The sequence below is a fragment of the Aspergillus pseudoviridinutans genome (genome assembly GCF_018340605.1).
Source record: "Aspergillus pseudoviridinutans IFM 55266 DNA, scaffold_9, whole genome shotgun sequence".
NCBI lineage: Eukaryota > Fungi > Ascomycota > Eurotiomycetes > Eurotiales > Aspergillaceae > Aspergillus > Aspergillus pseudoviridinutans.
In genome coordinates, this window is record NW_025091289.1 from 804904 (window position 1) to 826134 (window position 21231).

Sequence of the window (21231 nt, forward strand, 5' to 3'; positions counted from 1 at the left end):
GTACTCCTGTCAACGCCATTCGGGCTGGGCTATACTTGGCAAAAAAAGCCACATTTACATTACCAGATCGGCTTTCTCATGGGCTACCATCCAGACATGTTGAAATGATACCTTGGAGTCATGCTTCTCTCACTTCTGTTGCAATTGCTAGTTCTAGAAGTGTGCGCTGTTCTGAGCTTAGAGTCAGGTCAGTATACCCACCAGGTCGATCCGGACAGTTCCGAAGACGCAGAGTTCGACTATATTGTAGTTGGCGGCGGTACTGCTGGGATTGTCATCGCGACCCGATTGGCGCAGAAATCGCTGAAGGTTGCCTTGATTGAATCTGGAGAATTGTCACAATCCGTGGCTGCTGTCCCCGCCGCAGACGTGATTCCTGTGGGATCGGATCCTGATACGAAGGCCTCTTTTGACTGGGGTTTCGTTGCAGAAAACATCCCTGGTGCCAATGGAAGGTCAATCCACTATGCACGGGGGAAATGTCTGGGTGGAACGTAAGTTGCTCTACCTGCTAAGAGGATATGTCGTGCTAAGCAGGATTGCAACAGGTCGGCCATGAACTTCATGGTCTATCAGCGGTGAGCTCGAGTTAGCTACGAGCCTAAATTGGCAGGAATAAGGCTGATTGGTAGCAGACCGACTCGCGACTCGATGGAGGTTTGGGCGACGGCAGTCAACGATAGCAGCTACACATTCGATGAGGTCCTGCCTTATTACAAGAAAAGCGTACAATTTACTCCTCCAAACACAAAAACTCGGTTTGTGAACGCAACAGTGGGCTTTGACGCCAGCGCATATGAACCCGGAGCTGGCCCACTCCAGGTATCCTATGCGAATTACGCCATGCCCTTCTCAACCTGGATGAAACACGGAATGGAGGCGATAGGAATAAACGAAATAGAGGATTTCAATGTGGGTGCTTTGATGGGAGCTCAGTACTGCGCCTCAACTATCAAGCCGGCCGACCAGACTCGGAGCAGTTCTCAGGCCTCGTTCCTGGCAACTATCAACGCCCCTACCCTGACTACATACTCAAGTTCTTCCGCTAGGAAGGTCCTTTTCGACAGGAATAAAACAGCTACAGGCGTCCAAGTGAAGGGCGCTGATGGTAACACGTTTAATTTGAACGCAAAAAAAGAAGTAATCATCTCTGCAGGCGCCTTTCACACCCCGCAGCTGTTGATGCTGTCGGGGATAGGGCCAAAGGATATCCTTCAGCAACATAATATTGATCTGCTCGCTGAGAGGCCCGGAGTTGGACAGAACATGTGGGATCACCCATTCTTCGCGCCGACATACAGGGTCACAGTAGACACCTTCGCTAAGATAGCTCCGGCCCTCCTGAAGCTGGTTGGGGATTACCTCGACTCGAAACAGGGACCGCTGACAAACCCGGTAGCGGATTACTTGGCTTGGGAAAAGATTCCGAACAGTTTGCGGTCCAAATTCACGAACGAAACGCAGGATCAATTGGCTAAGTTTCCAAATGACTGGCCTGAGGCTGAGGTATGTTACTGTCAGCACCGAATCTAAGTGTGCAGAAAATTACCTACTTACCTTGCTGGTAATAGTATATCTCCGCTGCAGGGTACATTGGTAATGTCTCTAACCTTGTGGCCGACCAACCCCAAGACGGATATCAATATGCCTCAATTGTCGGTGTGCTCGGTTCCCCTACTTCAAGGGGGACCGTAACGCTGAAATCAGCTGATCCAGATGATCTTCCCGTCATTAACCCCAACTTGCTCGGAACCAAGTCTGACCAGGAGGTTGCTGTAGCTGTGTTCAAGCGTATCCGAGAGGCATTCCAGAGCAGGGCTATGGCACCCATAGTGATCGGCGCTGAGTATAATCCTGGAAAATACGTCCAAACCGACGAAGAGATCCTGGATTACATCAGAAATAATGTGATGACACTCTGGCATGCTTCCTGTACCTGTAAGATGGGCACACCTGACGACCACATGGCCGTGGTTGATAACCAAGCACGGGTCTATGGTGTCGAGGGACTGCGTGTTGTGGATGCCAGTGCCTTCCCCATCCTGCCGCCGGGGCACCCTCAGTCAACCGTTTGTAAGTTCCAATACCACTGATAGTTAGGGGAGATTGGCTAATGGCTGGTAGACATGTTGGCAGAGAAGATATCTGATATCATTATCAATGGGTTAAGCTGACCGAGGACTGGTTACGTGCTGACCTCATTGACAAAGTAGTGATTTAGAGGCGCGGTAACGACAGGAACTAACAATGGTCGGAGGAGAGGAAGGGTTAGGGCAGGGTATTTGTCTCAACCATTTCCATTTCCACATGTGCGCGAACCCCACTGAATTACTATGTTACGTGGGTATTAGTGGGAAGGGGAGCTGGGAAGCCCCAGAGACTAGGTCTGTATGTCATCTTTACGAAGGTGAAAACCCATGTTACTACTTTTTATGTAACAATTTTATTAAATACTACATCAAATCCGGTCAACTAGGCTTATCGTGAGATAACCTAAGGATAATTAACTTTTCTTTAATGCTGCTTTCTGCGCTTTGTTTTGCCTGAAAGTACGAGGCTGAAGCCATGGGACTCAGACAGACAAGACACTTACCCAAAAATTAATGATTCATCCTTTATATTTGACACCCCATTCCAGCTCGTAGCTCCATCTTCTTTTTCAGTTGTCCAGGATCATGCCGCACACGCGTAGCCTGTATGCTCTTATCGTCTACGCTAGCAGCGGAGTCTGCTGCATTTGTCTACTGGATATGGCACGTAAATCAAAGGATCTACGTAATTTCGTCGCCGACAATATCAGCAAAGGCGCTTAATACATTCAGGTGGGAGGAAGAGCCTCGGTAGCAGTGTCTCCTTGTAATTTCGAAATCTTGCAACATTAGTAAAGCAGCGCGCCATTTTAGTACAGCATGCTCTTCAGGCTAAACCATGTACCAATGGGCATAAACTGACTCGGAATAGAATTCTCTCTGGTATAACCTTGGAAATAGTGGCTATTTCAACCTGGTCGAACAAGTCCAACCCCAATAAAGCTCGACTGTAGACAGAGGCTGCCCATGCAATGTTTGTCTCATGGAAAACAGAGCACAGGACAGGTGAGTCAAAAGTCATCATAATATTTGGGCCCGTGAATCAAAAGACGACTCACATTTCGGCCGTGGATGACGACCTGAGACGTAAGGTCTTAGACTTATCTCCGAATAATCTTTCGTCCCGAGGGATCCACAATACACCGAATGAATTTACCGAATCGTAGATAGTGGCTTCGCTGGCTAACGAGGCTATATCCGTGGAATCGAGACATACCATTCAAATATAAAATATGCTCCCGAGCTGTGTTGCTCGAGATACGCATCGTTCGTCCCAAATTGTTCTTGATTATCAGTACAGATTGTATCTGGTTCCTCCCATTCCTGCGTTTTGCATCACCATGTCCGTCTCAGAAAACCGCTTGATTACAACGCCGCACTCTGAAGCCGAAAAAATGGGGAAGGAAAAACACGATGAAGAACTTCCCGAACATACAAGGGTGGAAGCCACTGCCGGACCCCCAGATGGTGGCCTACTGGCTTGGTCTGTGGTAGCGGGAGCCTGGTGTACCTCGTTCTGCAGCTTTGGATGGTTGAACAGTAAGATCAGTCCGCTCCACCCCTGGAGCCAAAAGGCTGACGATCCCGTTTCCTCAAGGTGTGGGCATATTTCAAGAGTACTACCAGAGGGATTTCCTAAAGCAATACTCAGCCAGTACAATTGCCTGGATACCCTCACTCCAGGTGTTCTTCATGCTAGCATCGGTCAGCACCCCTGAAATGGCATATCACTTTTCGACAGCTAAGAAAGAGTCAGGGTCCATTCATTGGTTATATATACGACAGGCATGGGCCACGATATATCATTCTAGTTGGGACATTTATGCACGTGTTCGGTTTAATGATGGCTTCGATCGCGACGAAGTATTATCAGCTCTTACTCGCCCAAGGGATCTGTAGTGCCATCGGCGCTGCTGCCATCTTCCAGCCAGGTAGGCACCCGCTAGGTACTTGCAAGACATCTATACTCACTGAAAGCAGCACTCAGCAGTGTCAGCGGCTGGTTCGATAGAAAAAGGGGCGCTGCCTTTGGTGTGCTCTCCACTGGCTCTAGTACTGGTGGCATCATATTCCCGATCATGGTCACTCACCTCATCGACGAAGTGGGTTACGGATGGGCTATGCGGATAGCAGCATTCATGATTCTATTCTTGCTTATCATTGCCAATCTCACGGTCAAGTGCCGCGTACCTCCACAACCACAAAAGCTCACCGTGCAGGATCTCCATCGTCCCTTGCACGAACCCGGCTTTCTGCTTGTTGTGGCAGCATTCGCCTGTCTTACTTTTGGAATTTTCATTCCTATTAATTACATAGTCGTCTCGGCGACTTCGCAAGGGATGTCCATTGAGCTATCCAAGTACCTTGTTCCAATCTTAAATGCAGCAAGGTAGGCTGGGTGTCCCTTCTCATAATTCGCTTGCTAATTCTTCCATAGTTTCTTCGGCCGGTTTGGAACCGGGCTCGTAGCCGACAAGCTGGGTCGGTACAACATATACGTCGTCGTCTGCGCGGTGTCAGGCATACTAGTGTTGGCTCTCTGGCTCCCCGGTTCCAGGAACGCCACTAGCCTCGTCTTTGCCATCCTTTTTGGATTCTCCTCTGGGGCATATGTCTCTTTAACTCCGGCTCTTGTTGCCCAGATCTCTCCTCCTCGTGAGTTCGGATATCGCAATGGGCTCATGTTTTTCTTTGCCGCATTCCCAGGTCTCATCACGAACCCGATTGCGGGGGCTATACTAGCACGTGAGAATGGATCATACGATGGAATGAAGGTGTTTGCAGGAGTTTTTTGTCTTGCTGGTACAGTGTTAGTTGCCGTCGCTCGGTTTATGAAGACCGGTCCTAAGCTTTTTGTTGGATTTTGATCCTTACATCGGCGCGGTATGTTGGTTTGTATAATAGTGTATAACTAGGTATATCACCCAAGAAAGGGCCCATAAACCCGTTATTTGCCACGACAAACATTTAACCCATTGTGGGACTGAAGCAGAATTGACTGGTTCAGCAATAAATCCAAATGACAAGTATATGCCGACACCGAGGGCAACGGAGATCAATCTGGGAAGACAATCTGGAAAGCTAGCATTGACAGAAGAAAAGCAGTATCACAGGTAATGGAGGCTGGTATAGGTCCCTCATCGCCTTCGAATTGGCGACAAATTGCGCTCGACTTACGTAACAACAATTGGGCTATGTCTAGCAAGATCTTTGAATCAAGGGCGCAAACATTCATGCCCACAATATTCCTAGTTACGTAGTTGAACTTTGTTCTTCTGAACCATTACTCATATGCTTCTCTCGGCATCTCGGATTTATTGAAGTAACGGCCGCGTATCTCCACACCCGCCATAGCCGAGCACCCTAGTTCCCACTTGGCTAAAGTACACCGTCTTATCAGATGCCGTTTATAACTAGTATATGTTCTGGGCCATGCATAAGTATGTTGTATCAATGTACTAGGCCTTGATAATATCACAGCCCAATGTGTAACCCTTAGTTTTTGGTTTGGCCTCGGCGACAGTGCAACGGATACTTAGCGTTCAATTTTGTGTCCCGTTCTATCTGATAAAGCGGATTGACTGAAGTGCTACGGTGCCAGTGGAAATACCATTGTCCAAGGTACACATCCGAGGCCGAACGGCACGGGGATATCGGAGTGGACAGGCATAGGGTAGAAGAGATTGTCGAAAAACATGGAGGTGCAGCGGTAAAGGTACTCCACTGGCGATATACGGAGCAAGTCCAATCATTCATTCATTCATTCTAGACCGAATGACCAATACCATCATTGCCGATCATGAGACTTCCTGCTTCCGAATAGTACTGGTAACTCGTTACTCACAAGATGATGAGTAATGACACATTGATAACTTATCATCCGTGTGCCCCGAATAGCGGACTTAGCACATGGCTGTTCCCGGTTCGGCGTCGTCTCTCCACGCAACAGCCATGAGAGGAGAAATCTCTTTAGGCGGCCTCCTGCGATACGTTGCAATCGTGTTGATGGGGTTTTCCATGTCTTAATTGGCCTTACTCTACTACATCATATGGTCGAATCATAGTAGGCCTTTGGCTTCGGTTGGATAGTGGTGCAGCCCAACGCATGCTTTTAACACAATTCGTCATGCATCGTTAGAGAATCGTACTGTAAATTTGGGGTCCCTTGTCGAATCAAGGTCTCCCTGCAACGGTGAATCGAATTTCAGAATGCTGCGCAGAAGCCTACCAACCAATTCTGGCACCGCTTAAAGAAACTGCATCCTTTTTGGGACCGATGCCGACGGTTGTTGGCATGGATAGGTTTTAACTCCGTCGGTGATTTCTAGCGTGGAACTGACATATGGGGGTGTGGGACCCTTGACGGTATCTGCTTGCCATCTGATAACACTATATCTAATCAATCTAATCAATCGCTCATCAGACCACTCGGTTCGGTTGAGGACTGACCGTGTTCCTGCCGTTTTGGGGTGATAGGTGGGGGAAGCCTTCTGTTTCCTTTTTCCTTCTTTTTTTCCCTTTTTCTAAGGGGGTGAGGGGATGGATTTCTTGGTATAAAAGGGTCAAATAGTATGCCCCTTTCCTCCACCTTTGTTTCATAGACCGCGCGCATTGTTTATCCCATATAATCTGGTTACCTGTTTGTGCTGATATTGGATTGAGGCATGGAGATGAGCCTTGTCAATGACAAGAGTGCTGTGGTGCCGACAACTACTAGTCCAACAGCTACCAAACAGGAGCTTCCTGCACACGACCCTGAGAAAGAGACCTCTGAAGCCTCGAATGATGCGCATGAGCATGGCGACCAGAACTCAAACTTGCAGGCAGGTATTAGACTTGCCAAGGCTGCCAACCGTGCTTTGACAGATCGACAGCTGGTTATTGCCTATGGATTGTAAGTCGATAGTCCTTTGCATTTTAGTGTGCGCTTATCTGACTACATATGGAAGGATCTGGCTTCTGAATTTCATCCAAAGCCTTTCGAACGGCATGATCACCACCCTGACGCCCTAAATTACTAGTAGCTTCCAACAGCACGCTTTAACGTCCACAACCACAATCATTGCTGGCCTTGCCTCGGGTCTTTTTCAGCTGCCGTTTGCGAAGATTCTAGATCTCTATGGCCGTCCACAAGGTCTTGCGCTGATGCTGTTGTTTCAGACAATCGGCCTTGTGATGATGGCCGCCTGCAAGGATGTTGAAACGTATTGTGCTGCACAGGTACTTTATGCTGTTGGTTACCAGGGTATTTCATTTACCATAACTATCTTCATTGCGGACACCTGTCCATTGCGGCATCGAGCATTGACCCTAGGTCTCCTTGGCACGCCCACCATCGCTACAGTCTGGGCGGCTGGTCCCGCAGCGCAAAGTGTATTGCGCAGTATCGGCTTGCGGTGGGGGTTCGGTATCTGGTGCATTGTTACTCCACTGGTTTGTGCTCCTTGGCTATTTATTCTGGTGCATGTCCAGCAAAAGGCTATTGCACAAGGCCTGGTGTCTACTACGTCGACGCCCCGCTCATCAGTTCAGTCCATTTTGCATTTCTTGACAGAGATCGATGCGATCGGACTTGGTATTCTCGCAACAGGCTTCAGCCTCTTCCTGCTGTCATTCAACCTATACACATATCAGGACCACGGGTGGAAGTCCCCAATGATCATTTGTTTCATTGTGTTTGGAGGGATTCTCGTGTTGTCGTTTCCCCTCTATGAACGGCATCTAGCCCCGAAGACCTTCATCGCATGGCCGATTTTGAAGGACAGGACAATTCTGCTGGCATTTGCGGCTGATCTATTTTACTACATGTCTGAAGCAGCATGGGGCTCGTACTTCTACTCGATCCTCATTGTCGTCTTCAATAAATCAGTCGTCGATGCGACCTATATAAGCAACACCTATTTCGTCGGCTCAACAGTCTGGATGATTGTTCTTGGCCTGGCCTTTAACAAGTTCGGTCATATCAAACACTATGCACTTTTTTTCGGCTTGCCTTGCACGCTCCTTGCGACAGGCTTGCAAATCAAATTTCGGACGTCTCACAGCAGCATTGGGCTTGTTGCCATGTGCCAGATCTTCAGTGCTCTTGGTGGTGGKACTATGTATGTCACTGAACAGCTAGCGGTGATGGCCGCGTCCCCGCAGGACAACCTTACCAGCGTGCTCGCCGTTCTTGGGATTGTGGTCCAGGTGGGAAAGGCTGCAGGTGGGAAAGGCTGCAGGTGGGAAAGGCTGCAGCTGGGACTATTGGCACCGCCATCTGGACGGATGTCTTCCCCAAGAAGCTGGCAGAGTACTTGCCCACATCATCGCTTCCCTATCTACCGGCGATTTATGGTAGCTTGTATGCGCAGACTTCGTTTCCAATTGGATCACCTGAGAGAGACGCCATCATTCATGCATATGAATACTCGTCCCGGCTGATTCTGATTCCGGCCGCTTGCCTCCTTGCGCCCTGCTTCGTCGCGGTTGCATTCTGGCGCGACTACGATGTTAAAAATACGAACCAACTCAAGAGAGCTCTCTTCCTTTCTGTTTCAGACTAAACTGCTCGCCTGTTGGTAACGAGTGAAACAGAAAGTTTAACATGGAGGTCCTGTTCAAATGGTGGCAACAACCTGCAGTCAATTGGTCTAGCCTCTAGATCTCGAAGCAGCAGGTTTATGGGCTCCGTACATATTGTTACTACTGCAAATGGCTCCTGCAAACACTAATGAGAAAAAGTCGAGTTTCTAGTTCCGCGGGTTGGATCTTTGGTATTAGCTTGGCTCGCTTCTTAGGAATCATACATTAACCTCTTTATTTTTGCTCATGATAGTAAAATAAATTAGTTTTTGTCACAGCCAACGGTCTGTCCCAGAAAATATATTTTAATTACTGTACCTCAGGTTCCATTAGTATTGGTATATCTTGCATTGAAGACACAAATCAGAAACAGCAGTGTAAATTCTCTGCTAGAGGATCCACAGCGCCTTAACAGGGTTAATGTAGCTTGCCAGCCCTGTATTAGGCTTTCCATCAGGCCCGCTCTCTATGTCTGCTGAGTTAACAGGTAATGTTGCCACTCACTAAACTGGCGGATAATAAGTGGGAGGAATGAGACAATAAGCGTCTGCTTAGCGAGATACTTAAGGTGCTCAATCACATATTCTTCTTCTGTGAGAGCTCCCCATCTGTCAGAAGTATAAAAATTAGTGTCTCTCCCTATGTGGCTAGTGAACTGGTGGTAATAAGCATGGAGTAGCCTTCTAGGAACAGTAAGTGTTGAGTAGGAATAAGTGCATGGTGTGACAACCACTACTATTGCCACCTTTACCACCATGCTCTTTTATCTACATGGATTTCTCATCGTCTCTACTGAGCCCCTATGTGGTTTGATAACTGTCAATCTATTGATGGCTGTGGGAATTGTATACCCCTCATATCTGTCTTGACACGTCAAAGTCTGTCCAACATCAGCATTTAGCTGCTTTGTCAGGTCTTATATCAGGTAGTGGATGGACTACCTGGGAAGATCTCCTGCTACCTTTCATCATCCTACTAGCTTATAAATCTCAGCTAGGGTTTAAGAGTCATTCTTAATCTACGCTCAACCACATTCCAGCCCGAACACAAGGATTGACCTTGAATCCCCGAAGATGATGTCCTTTTAGTTGCTTACATTCAAGAATTTCTCATGCACAGTTGTTTACCACCGGGTTTTGCTCTACTAGTGACATGCAAATTTCAGCTGGATGCAGATTTACCATGTACATGTATGTAGAACGATTCGAAATTTCATGGATTGAATTGCTGTGTTTTTGTGGCTTTGAAGATTACTCTGGCTTTAATGCTTAAGCGCCGCTGGCTTGGTCTGCTCACCCTCCTAGGAAATAATACTGTAACGAGTTCAGTGAAGATACTCCAGGTTTCATTTATTCCGATACAGATGGTATTAATAATTATTCTACCTGCTCCTAAGGGATCTCCAAACGCTCATTGATTGCTATTTTCTAAGTGAAAAGATAATCTTAATATTGAGCTTCATACTAAGTAATTAACTGATCATACAAATCAGTCGAGAAATTTGGCCACATTCTGGGCGACAAATTCCTTCCACATGGTGGGCTTCTGCTCTAATAGATTGAGACTGTCCTTCAGGTCTGCGCCAGCATAATACCCGGTACCTTCCAACAGAAGGTGGTTTTCAAGAAGCTCCTGCGCCACAGGAGGTGGCAGGAATGACTTGTACTTGTCGCCAGGGATCTGGAACCAAGAGGCTTTCTTCCCAGTAACCTCGGTGAACTCACTCACGATGCGCGATGGTGAATAGTAGTCCGCAGCTTCGTAGATGTCCTTTCCGAGAACAGAGGACCGTTTCTTGATAGCTGCAACCACAAATTTGCCTAGGAAAAGGGTTAGAAATGGGAAATTCTTTGCCTCAAAGAGCACAATAACATACCGGTATCGTTCACCACATCAAAAAGGGGGAATCGAGCAGCATTGCTGATTGGAAGATACATTTGGTAGCTGCCATCCTCTTGCTTCTGTAGGGACTGGATTAGGTTACTCATGAAATAACCAGGCATTACGAAAGTGGCGGGAACACCGCTGGCCCGGATGTACTTCGCAATTTCAGCTTTCCCATCAAAATGCGGAACATTCGGGAGAGCACCCTTAGAGGCCTCGGTAACATTTATCAAGGAAGAAAAGATCAGATGGGAGACACCGGCTGCCTTGGCTGCGTCCGTAACATTTTTCCCCTGCTGATATTCAACATCATGGGAGACAGATTCCCAGTAATTCGTCACCAGGAAGACGGTGTGAGCGTCCTTCAGAGCCGGGGCAACTGCCTCGACGGCAGACATATCAGCCTATATATGGCATTGTCAGTTTTAGAGTTCGACAAGCAGCTCCGGATAGGAGTCAAAGTTTCCCGGAAAATGGTAATACTGACGCTCATTAATTCAACGCCCTGTGCCGCCAGCTCTTTCGCCGCTGGCTTACTGGGATCACGCGTGACGCCACGTATTTTGAACTCCTTCGACAGGCTGGGGTCCGCAAGAATGGCACGGATGACTGAGCCCCCTTGGTTACCTGTAGCGCCAAAGACGGTGATGAGTTTCGACATGGTGGCCGGGGTTGAGGGAAATAGGTCAGCTGTAACGTCAAAAAGAAGACAAGATATCAAACTGCACTGCTACTGCTCAAGGAGGACCATAATGGTCCTAACGAATCTGTATTTAAAATGTCCAGTTCAAAGGATATTTCTCCTTTGGAATACTCTCGAGTCTGGAGTATAGATGTCATTGAGCTAAGCTGACAAAGCTCGGACATGCTTACACAACAATCATGCCGAGACGGACTTCCTAACGTCCGACCCCGGGATCCACAGCCCAGACGATCTTTTAAGCATAACCCTCTCTGTATTTACTCCGGTTTATCTATAGATTTCACCTTACCTCAGCACAGAGTTCAGATCCCGTGTTTTCGTATCCGACTCCAAACGTTATTATGTACTCTGCAATACGGTATAGTTCTTATCTTTCGTCATTTCATTGGCACCATCAGGTTGGACGGTAGATTCTAGTGACATGTAAGGAACTGGCTGTCAAGAATCACCCAGAGTGCTGCCCCCTGGCTCGCGTAAATCGCTGGAGGCCGTTGACCGTATGTCCTGCCCTACCCATCACTCCCCACCTAGGTGTTGAAAATCTAGAATGTTTGTCAAGTCATCATTTCTTTAGCCAGTTTAAGAACCCAAAGCTAAGCTAGATTTAGTAGCAGTTTTAAAAGTTGAAAAGAGGTGGAATACGCGCCTCACCAACTACAAATGGGGGAGGTCTGCTAAATGGTTAAATGATAGCCTAATAATCAATCCTTAGCCATGGGCATGATAGATTGATGTAGCTTCGCTTCCTCCTAAGAAGATGTTCAGAGAGCTGAGGCTCTCTCCCTAGAGAATGCCAAAGAGCCTATCACCCTCCCAATGTCAGTTGGAACCCCTGGACTACCATGTGTTTCTAGTTGAAACAGTGCCTCAACATGAAGCTAGCAGACTGGTTCCTGGTCCATAGATAAAGGCAGGGTACTGGCCGCCATCCGTTGTTGAGGGTGGTAGCGCTCACGGAGTTGCCTTAGGCCCCATGCGGTATAATTCTTTCAATCCCTAGAGTACCGTACGTGATCACCTTGTAGGTACTACCATGTTTCCAGGCCACTATTAGAAAGAAGCAATCTAAGGGATATAAATTCAAAAAGGGCTGTCACCCTATTCTAAACAGCTACTTTGTTGAACGGTTGAAGTTTGATGAGTGGCAATCCGATTTCATCCCAGATAAGAAAAGTGTATTGGCCAAATTGTGATTTAGCATCTACCTAAAGCCTGCCAACATTCTTGGGAAACATCAGGCGTCCACATCAACAGAGATTTGCATTCAGTGAGCTTCTTTTGCAGCAGCTTTCTTCTTCTCCTGGATCAATAGTTCCTGCTTCTCGACGAGCTCCTTTACCTTCTCCCTCTCATTCATCCGATTCAACCATGATAGCATGTGTGGGAACTCATTTTCATCGTACCCCTCGTCGGATAATGCCCGACGCGCCCCGTTTTGCCAGGTGATAAAGGACAGATCGGCGTATGATAACTTATCACCAACAAGCCACTCCCGATTCTCGAGCCAACGATCCAGCACCTTAGATACCCGCCGAATTTCATTGACATACCGCGTCAGCGCGCTGGGGACCTTTTCTGGATGATATTGCTTAAACCAAACGGCCTGACCATAATAAGGGCCCTGTCCAGAGACCTGGTAGAAGAGCCACTGGCATGCCTGATGCGCTTCAGGAGACCCAGGCGCAAAGCTCAACCTGCGTTCCTTGTCATAGGTCTCCACCAGATATAAGATTATTGCACCGGACTCCCACAAAGTAAGGTCGGTATTGGGGTCGTAAATGGTTGGGAGGCGACCATTTGGATTAATCGACTCGTATTCTGGGGTCTTAAGCTGGCTGAAATCGACTAGCTCGGTCACATAGGGAATGCCCAGCTCCGAAAGGATGATACATATTTTGAGGGGGTTTGGGCCAAAGTAGCCACCATAGACTTTGATTGGCTTCATGAGGTCTGTCCTGCTTAGGGAGCGCGATCGAACTGGGTAAGATTGAAAAGAAATAGTGCAATCCTTGCAGCAGAAGTACAGATCTTCTCGTCCCTCCCCCTAGTTCTAGAAATCCGAATATATATGGAGAGTACGCCGCAGTATATGCATCAATCTGATCCACCTAATGACAAATGACTTAAGGTGCTTACAAAAAATCGCTCTTCTACCTGTGCTGTAAACACCGAAAGCGAGGTGGATCCATCGCATGCAGATGAGATCCAGAAATTTGGTCGGGCGGGCTAACCGCCGATTGACCGACTTGGAACTATGAGCCTAGCCACTTTCTGTGACTTGTGCACAAGCTTTTCTAAAAGCTGGTAAGAAAAAAGATTTGCCGATCTGATTGGACGCTTTTTAGCCTGTTAACACTCACTGCCAAAGGTGACACTGTTAGCTGGTTAGTAGGGCTCTCCATGCGGACTGTTAATTGTATGGAACCCTGACAAGGTTTCCTGGGTTCATGTCAGACGCTATTCATATTCCGCAAGAGTAATCCTTTATGTGAAATACGATTTATAAAACCCAAACATTCTGTAAGAAAGACTACACCCTAACGTTTCTCGGCTGTGGGGTGACAATGATAAGCAAAAGTGCGCATGAGATGAGGCAACTTCGATATTAATATTTCTTTATAGGCGTCTCCGATTGCCTCCTCACACAGTTAGCTGTGCGCTGGGCCACGCCAGAACATAATGTAGTTAGTTCCCTACCGAGTCGATCAACAACATCCCACTTCCCCCCCAAAAAAAAGCCAACGAGCCGATCACCTTGTATTCCATATAAAATGGCAGATTTCAAGGCCCTCATATCCCAGCAACGAAGCATGTACAGGGGCCTAGATTTTAGACATAAAGAATAGTATATAATATATTCATATATATTTGACACAGAGTCTTCTGGTTTAAGTATTTCTCCGGATATTAGTTATTAGTGATTACGTCTGGATTTTTCAGTATTTTATATTTTTAAATATTCCAGATCTCCAGATAAAGAACGGCAATTCAGAGACTTAGAAAATAGTTATAATATATATCTAGAGTATATAAGATCCAAAAGTTCCATCAATGCTTCCTAATATATGATAGTTTTGTTGAGATATTGAGGCCTTGCGCTGGTTTATATGGAATACAAGGTGATCCGGCTCGAGGGAGTTGATCGCCTCGATAGGAAAATACGGTTATAACCATTGTGATTACTTCAGTTAAATGCAAGGGCGCATATAAAGTACAGTGACTAGAAACACAAGCATAAGAGGATCCACTTTCACAAGGCATGAAAGATCATTTATAGAGAGACAGAGAAATAACTAAGCCCAGTTAAAGCATACGGTTGACTCTTATTCCTATTTCCAAATCGTTTCGTCAGGCTAGGCTGTCAGACCCCCTAGATTAAAAATTGCAATAAATGATGCTATTCCCTGATAAACGAAGACGCCCTGGAGATGAAGAAATCCCTCCCTTTGAGAAAGGCCACCAAGAAGCTCCAAGGCACCCAGCTTCCGAACTGACCCGTGCCCCCAGACTTCCCCACCGGAACAATCGCCATGGCTTTATCGCTAGGACTGTAGGTAGCTCGCCGGCCCCGGCCAGTGATTTCGGATTTGAGATTTGTCACAATCACAGGAACCTGGTCGGTGATTCTGTAGCCATCGCGGTAAGGATGGGATGTGATATCACCTAGTGCATAAATGGTGCACTTTCCATCATTGACAGCTGCCTGGACTCGTAACTGGTCATCAACTTCAAGCCAACCGTCCTTGTCAAGGAAGATAGAAGGAATGAAACTGCTATTAGGGGTCACACCAGTGGTAGACACGTAGAGATCCGCAGTGAGCACCTCACCGCTATCCAAAGTCACGATCCATTTCTTCGCTGCCTGGTCTTGCTCTGATTTTGTTACTTTCCGTGATAGAAGCAGCTGAACGCCTTTCTCTTTTAGAAGACGTTCCGCAGCCATTCCAGCTGCATCATTCAGTCTAGGAAAGACGTGCTCCGTTGCTGGCACTAGGGAAATTGATGGTGACTTTTCTCCCCTGCCAGCCCAAGCTTCAGCAAGCTCGCCAGCAAATTCAACTCCAACTGCCCCAGCACCTCCGATTATGATACTATTCGCCTTTTGGATGGCCTCCTGAGCCTCTTTGATTGCAGAAGCCAATGAGCCTGAGACAGTAGCTTTGAATGGGACTAATGCACTCTCCTTCCCGATCGTAGCAGAGGTTGTACTCCCGGAAGCCACCACCAGATAGTCGTAGGAGATCAAAGACACTTTGGATCCTGCGATAACCACTTGCTTGCTCTCAGGCTCAATATCTGTGACTGTTCCTTGAATGAACTGGAAAGAGTGTGCCGGATAATTTGAAAATGCATCCTCAATCGGGAGTAAGTACTGGTTGTCGGGAAAAGCGTCGGGCTTGGCCATCACCCGGGGGGAGGCGATATTGAAGTAGTAGTCCTTGTGAGGATTGATAAGGATGACTCTCACACTTGGTACTTGTTTAAGCAAGCCATGGCTGACTTTGATCCCAGCTACCGCAGCTCCAATTACCACAACAGTAAGTTTGGATGCCATTGTGAGGGTATGTAGGCTTCGGAAGGTCTCGATTGCAAGCAGCTGAAAATCCACAAATCGGGGTCTGGGTTCTTTTAATAGAGTGAACAGTGATGGTTGAGCCTTCTGAATTAGACGGCAACAGGCTAGTATATATAGCTCCTCAATGACACCGTCTGGTTGGGATAAGATCCCAATGCTTTTGGTAATCAAGCACCAAATCCGTAGTTATATTACTTCTACAAGACTAAAATCCCGCTATCAGGACCTAACCCAGACAATCACATTACCTCGTTTTATATCAAATATAACAAGTACTGAGGGATACCCCGATGGATTACAGAACTGGTAAGGTGGATTTTTTTGCCCCACTCTTTACTACATTAACCAATGATAACTCAGATGAATGGAATGCCCTGTGGCACTTTATATAAAAGGCCCAAGAAGAATTTGTATTTGACATCATTCTTAGGGAGGGACCTTCTTATCCTGAGCAAAACAATTAGACGTGATGATATCAGAAATGGATCCTCTATATCGAAACTCGGTATAGCGAGGATTTATTGGCAAAAATCACACCCTTATTAATGTATTTTTCGCTGCTTCGAGTACTCTTGTTTACAGGCTCCTACAAAACCTTGATAATGCAGGTGTTAGCTTGTTCGAGAAGCAAAGCGAAGTACAATACGCCGGACATCGGTGCTATACTCCCCGACAGGAAGCGCTGATCCCGACATTTGGCGAAGCATCTTTCACATAGACAGATTTTAAAGCCGGTCGGTTTCTGTCTATTTCGTTTTTAACCAATTGGAAAATAGGTATCCTATGCTTAAGGTTTTCCTGGTGGAATATAGTACCTACTAGTTCTATGTGGTGCCCTCTTTTATATGCCATAAGGAGATGTCCATATCACCGTTCATCTTATTCTACCCTGATCAGCATGTTGTAAGAGTACTTAAAGATACGTAATATTATAATGTAGTGGACGAAATTGATCTCTACCACTTACTAATTCAGCTGAAGTCGGATCTGTTGACTGACGAAGACCGAGACCCCAGTGCTGTAAAACCTGCTCTTCAAATAATCATAATTTTGCTCACTAGGCCTCTGTGTTGTGTTTAGTTACCATTATAATAGCTGAAGCGGAGTTAAAGTAGACCTAAAAACGTGATACTATGATTATTGTTGTATCTTTTGGCCTTAAAAGCGAAGGTTGAGCTCCTTAGAAAGGGAAGTTCTTCATTTCTTCCTGTGTCCAATACCGTCGCATCGTTTCTGCCCCCAGTGCGCGCACTTCATCGTCCAGGTGTGTCCATAGCACCGGCCCAAAAGTATCCATGAGCTGCTTCATCTTATCCATGCGCATTTCGGTCGTGCCAGAAACGCACTGGTTAAGGTACTCTTGGAGCTGGTTCATTCCGGCATGTATTTGTTCGTGTTGATGCAGTAACTCGACGCCTCGACGAAACTCAGGCATCTTCTCGGCGAGGAAAGGAAACAGATACTGCTCCTCTATCAAGTGGTGTGCGGCGAGCTGAGAGCAAAAATTGAGACCTAGTGATAAGAATTGTCTAATTGAGGTGCCTTCCGGTCGGATGTTGTTGGAACACGCCTCATAGAGCTGGTTCCACGAGTGGCGGAAATGATTATGCTGTTTCCTGCCAGAGCCCCTCCTCCCTTCCTTGATTCTCTCGCGGAAGGAAGAAAGAGGACATTGGTTATTAATAATCGGTAACATAGGCAGATGTGTGGAACGACTTGCAGTAGGATAGGTGATGAGCCCCTGGTGGATTTCTTATCTGACCGTAGTGAAAGAGAGAGGGGTGCCTAAGTCGAAGCAAGTAGAAGGCTTACCAAACGGTCCATCCGGTCACTCAGGTAGTTGTACGTCCTGAATTCGCCTGGTGACAGCTGTGGTAGTGACTTTCTGCTAACCGGCCGCATTTCTGTTGGATTCGTCGATCTACGACCGTGTTGTCCCGTTGTGAGACTGAAGTTTTGCTTCTCTGTAAATGAGCTGACATAGGTCGAAACGAATGATGAACTGATAGTGAGCAAAGGAAAATTTCTTATTTGTAGGAGCCGAACCGGTCTTAATATTCTCTTCACATTATCCGGCATAGGAAGATCACAGATAGAGCTGGCAAGATCTGTTTAGCTAACTTCAATAATTATCTGATTCCATTATGAACCTCGCTCTTCAACCTCATCTGGGATTAGTAATTCTACGACGTATTTGTGTACGCGGAGGTTACGTTCAGTGAACCACTGCGGTATTATCTCGAGTCCTCACGTTGCGGTTTTCGGCGATGGCTTTAGCCACTCCTCGGGTATGTCGAAGACTCGAAGCGCMGAAGGGGCCGAGCTGACATATCAAACCCGCTCGAGACACGGATAACGCATATGCCTCATGAAGTCCGCCTCGGCCCTAGTTTTCAGAGTCGAGTCAACGTACAGGTTCTAGAGCCACGTCAAATTCGTTAGCTCAGTAAATTTCGCTGTTGCAATTCAGCTGCTTATCAGTCGTAAATTAGCCGTACCATGCTGCTCTAAAAGGGTGGAAGCTAGAATAAATGTAGGGTAGTGATACAGCGACACCCTCTAGGGATATAGCGACACCCTCTTGGATACAGCAACACCCCCCTTACCCAATCAGGTAAGGAAAAGTCATGTGATCACCGCAAAAGTGGATTCTCCCGTGCATATAACCTGTGTTTTAGGCTTAGCACTTAGGCTCAGGGCTTAGGATTAGTAGTAGGGCATTGCAATTGACTTAGCGATGTTATTTTCCTATAGTATTAATAATCCTAGGCTTATAACCGCCTGTAATAGTGACTTTAATTCTTATCTTTAAGATTATAAGAGCCTAGATATCAATCGTTTAACGAGGAAGATGCAGACTATAGATATGGTCGTGGGCATTGCTATGGGCGGAGGTAGGAAATTAAATTATCTAGGCTGGATGCGCTATTGAGAGGCCGGTGTAGCAAATGTCTTTAGCGAAAACTCTCCTTTCCTCCAGACATATCAAGGACCAGCAGTGTCCATGTTCTTATGGGTAAAACTAATCTAAGCTATGAGGAATCATCAGGCTTGTCAAGTGTTTTTAAATAACCCTCCCACTTAAAATAGAACTATCCCTCCCAATAATAGATTCACAACTTCCCAACCTCAAAAGTAGGCCGAAGTGATACACAGTAGTCTCAGGCCTGTAGGAAGCTAACCTTTGTACCTAGTTCCCCCATTCCATATATCATAGTGCTCGCACAGGAAAGGCTTTGCACACCTCCTATTCACTAAGTGTTAAATTTAAACTAGCGAACCTAGTTCAGGTTGACTGACAACTGGGTGACTTACACAAGATTGATTTCTCATGCAACACAAATACCTTCCACGGCTTGGCGGCGGAACAAATGTGCGCGGCACTCAGTACCGGGAGGAAAAGAAGCAAGCACAGCCTTAAAGTCCTCTCGGTTGAGACCATCGCGCAGATGGTGCGCCGAATCCCAAACTGCCACATTTATCAAGATGTGGCTAGACACGCCGCGATGTAGCTGAGTAGAGATATATCCCGGGCAAAATCTCAAAATCTCAGCAGTCTTTCTCCAAGTCTCTATCGCCTCGTCCATTCTGCCCTCTGGAATGGTGAAAGTGTTTGTCAATACAACAGGACCTGTCTCCTCTTCTAGTTGCTCTCGGAAGGGCTTCTGGGGATCAAAATCATAAAAGGTCGCCATATTGATCGTCACTGTTAAACAGAACCGAGACGTAGTGTAGGCAACTGGGGTATGAAAATCAATCTGTTGGCAGTTCAGAGTATTCAGAGATCATCATGCAGGGCTGGAAGTGGGCTTTATATGCAGGCAAAATGTCGTGTATCGCAATCACCAGACGATTCGAGCTGTCCGACGGTCCGAGTTGTGAGCGGAAGTCCGAATGTCCCCAGTGGGCCCTCTATAATCTCGATATATCACAAAGAAAAGTCACTCAACCAGTCCATTTCCATACGTAGTAAAGTATCCCATCTGTAAGGCGCTATTTGGCCTGACGTAGGATTATTGGCGTAGGCCTGGCAGCTAAGCAGGTCCAGCAGTGCTTATTAATGTCGTCGGAGGGGAAGTCGAGTTAATGCCGAAGGTGCAGCATGGTCCGCATGGATCATACTAATTTGCTCAACCGCCCTAGTAACTACTCGCCAGTATTTTATCTAGAATATTAAATTTCTGCTTTCAGTGCGACCATTACCACTTTTATATATTTATACGGCGCATCAATTCAATACAATATGGCGCTCGCGAAACCAGTTGTGCTGTGCGGCAAAGCTCCACCCGTGGCTATAGGAGTGAAAGAGGGTCTCAGACCGATGTACGAGGGTGGGTTGGGCCCGATGTACACCGCTTTCTGTCCAAGCTGATGATGCGCAGCGATACACATTATAACCTCTACAGAGATGGGAGTGAAAGAAATTCCGTCCTTATTACATGGACGTCGGCCTGACACCACAGATCTTGCGAACCTTGGATGCCAGCGGTACGGACAGAAGCCTGTGGCCATCATCGTAGGAGGCGGATATAGCGATACCGACTTTACAGCGATGCGAAGGGCTTGTGATGGCATCAGCACTGTTCCATGGTTGCGGCATGATTTGAAGAAGGACCTCAGTCAAGGCAACCCGAGACCAAGTCTTGGCCCTGAGTATGGCAAAGAGATTGCCGAGAAGGTAAAGCGTTGCTTGGAAGATTTAGCCGAAAATGGCAAGCTGGGGAGTGATGGTGTCTATTATTTTTGATGAAGTCATTGGAGGAACCTGATGGTGTCTTTAGACATAGTCCACGGTGATGCAGCCGTGCATGTCGCTTTGGAGCTTGGGCTTTTTGCATGCCAATTGTATTAGCATACTGATGTGTGCGTTACTTCCCTAGCGATCCGGAATGGATTCTCTAGTCTATCTAGCATTCCGCCAGACAGATGCTCTCCGCTACTGTTATAATGTTCGCGGTCAAAGCGGATAAAGTCCACTTTAACCGATTCAGACGAAAACTGAAGGCGTTTTGCAAGGTAAATGAACTAAACATCTGAACCAGATACTGCTCAGCCACCAACTCGACACAAATTGTTGTGACCCAGCCGGCAAAAACGACCGCCAGATAATACCAGCTAGTGTAGCCAACAAGGAGAGCGTACAATGTTGTGTGTGTACTCCTCTGTATCTGGGATTTGGGCTACCAGACATGTCGTGACTGTAGCTCTGTCCTTGCAAATGTTCACCGCGGATTGTTGCAATACTCAAGAGGGCCTATATGGGAAGAAATGATCTTGTACCCTCACCTTTTAACCGTAGGATATCTTCAGTGTGGTCTTCAAGACTATGACATGATATAGCGCTTATGTGTTGCATGGTTTAAAGAGGCATCTCAAGTCATAGCATAATAAATAGATTCCACCAGTCCACGTGT

At 46.8% G+C, this 21231-nt stretch overlaps 8 protein-coding genes across 8 annotated transcripts; 4 read left to right on the forward strand and 4 right to left on the reverse strand.

The window, feature by feature from the left end:
- Positions 1-120: 120 nt before the first annotated feature.
- Positions 121-2174, forward strand: Asppvi_011102 (GMC family oxidoreductase; the record flags this gene model as incomplete). Its single annotated transcript, XM_043306937.1, has 5 exons — positions 121-494; positions 549-578; positions 636-1506; positions 1572-2073; positions 2125-2174. 5 exons carry the CDS (start codon positions 121-123, stop codon positions 2172-2174), a joined length of 1827 nt encoding a protein of 608 aa, XP_043162872.1.
- Positions 2175-3430: 1256 nt separating this feature from the next.
- Positions 3431-4957, forward strand: Asppvi_011103 (MCT family MFS transporter; the record flags this gene model as incomplete). The annotated part of the gene is made up of 5 exons (XM_043306938.1): positions 3431-3629; positions 3688-3794; positions 3847-4021; positions 4071-4479; positions 4528-4957. 5 exons carry the CDS (start codon positions 3431-3433, stop codon positions 4955-4957), a joined length of 1320 nt encoding a protein of 439 aa, XP_043162873.1.
- Positions 4958-6754: 1797 nt separating this feature from the next.
- Positions 6755-8635, forward strand: Asppvi_011104 (uncharacterized protein; the record flags this gene model as incomplete). The annotated part of the gene is made up of 3 exons (XM_043306939.1): positions 6755-6984; positions 7115-8181; positions 8208-8635. 3 exons carry the CDS (start codon positions 6755-6757, stop codon positions 8633-8635), a joined length of 1725 nt encoding a protein of 574 aa, XP_043162874.1.
- A 1507-nt stretch (positions 8636-10142) lies between these two features.
- Positions 10143-11199, reverse strand: Asppvi_011105 (NmrA/HSCARG family protein; the record flags this gene model as incomplete). Its single annotated transcript, XM_043306940.1, has 3 exons — positions 10143-10474; positions 10531-10942; positions 11026-11199. The coding sequence occupies 3 exons, from the start codon at positions 11197-11199 to the stop codon at positions 10143-10145; spliced, it is 918 nt and encodes a 305-aa protein (XP_043162875.1).
- Positions 11200-12505: 1306 nt separating this feature from the next.
- Asppvi_011106 (glutathione S-transferase family protein) lies at positions 12506-13186 on the reverse strand (the record flags this gene model as incomplete). The annotated part of the gene is made up of 1 exon (XM_043306941.1): positions 12506-13186. The coding sequence occupies one exon, from the start codon at positions 13184-13186 to the stop codon at positions 12506-12508; it is 681 nt and encodes a 226-aa protein (XP_043162876.1).
- A 1452-nt stretch (positions 13187-14638) lies between these two features.
- Positions 14639-15796, reverse strand: Asppvi_011107 (NAD(P)/FAD-dependent oxidoreductase; the record flags this gene model as incomplete). The annotated part of the gene is made up of 1 exon (XM_043306942.1): positions 14639-15796. One exon carries the CDS (start codon positions 15794-15796, stop codon positions 14639-14641), a length of 1158 nt encoding a protein of 385 aa, XP_043162877.1.
- A 1201-nt stretch (positions 15797-16997) lies between these two features.
- On the reverse strand, positions 16998-19512 carry Asppvi_011108 (uncharacterized protein; the record flags this gene model as incomplete). Its single annotated transcript, XM_043306943.1, has 2 exons — positions 16998-17329; positions 19164-19512. 2 exons carry the CDS (start codon positions 19510-19512, stop codon positions 16998-17000), a joined length of 681 nt encoding a protein of 226 aa, XP_043162878.1.
- Positions 19513-20060: 548 nt separating this feature from the next.
- On the forward strand, positions 20061-20564 carry Asppvi_011109 (uncharacterized protein; the record flags this gene model as incomplete). The annotated part of the gene is made up of 2 exons (XM_043306944.1): positions 20061-20148; positions 20224-20564. The coding sequence occupies 2 exons, from the start codon at positions 20061-20063 to the stop codon at positions 20562-20564; spliced, it is 429 nt and encodes a 142-aa protein (XP_043162879.1).
- Positions 20565-21231: the final 667 nt, after the last annotated feature.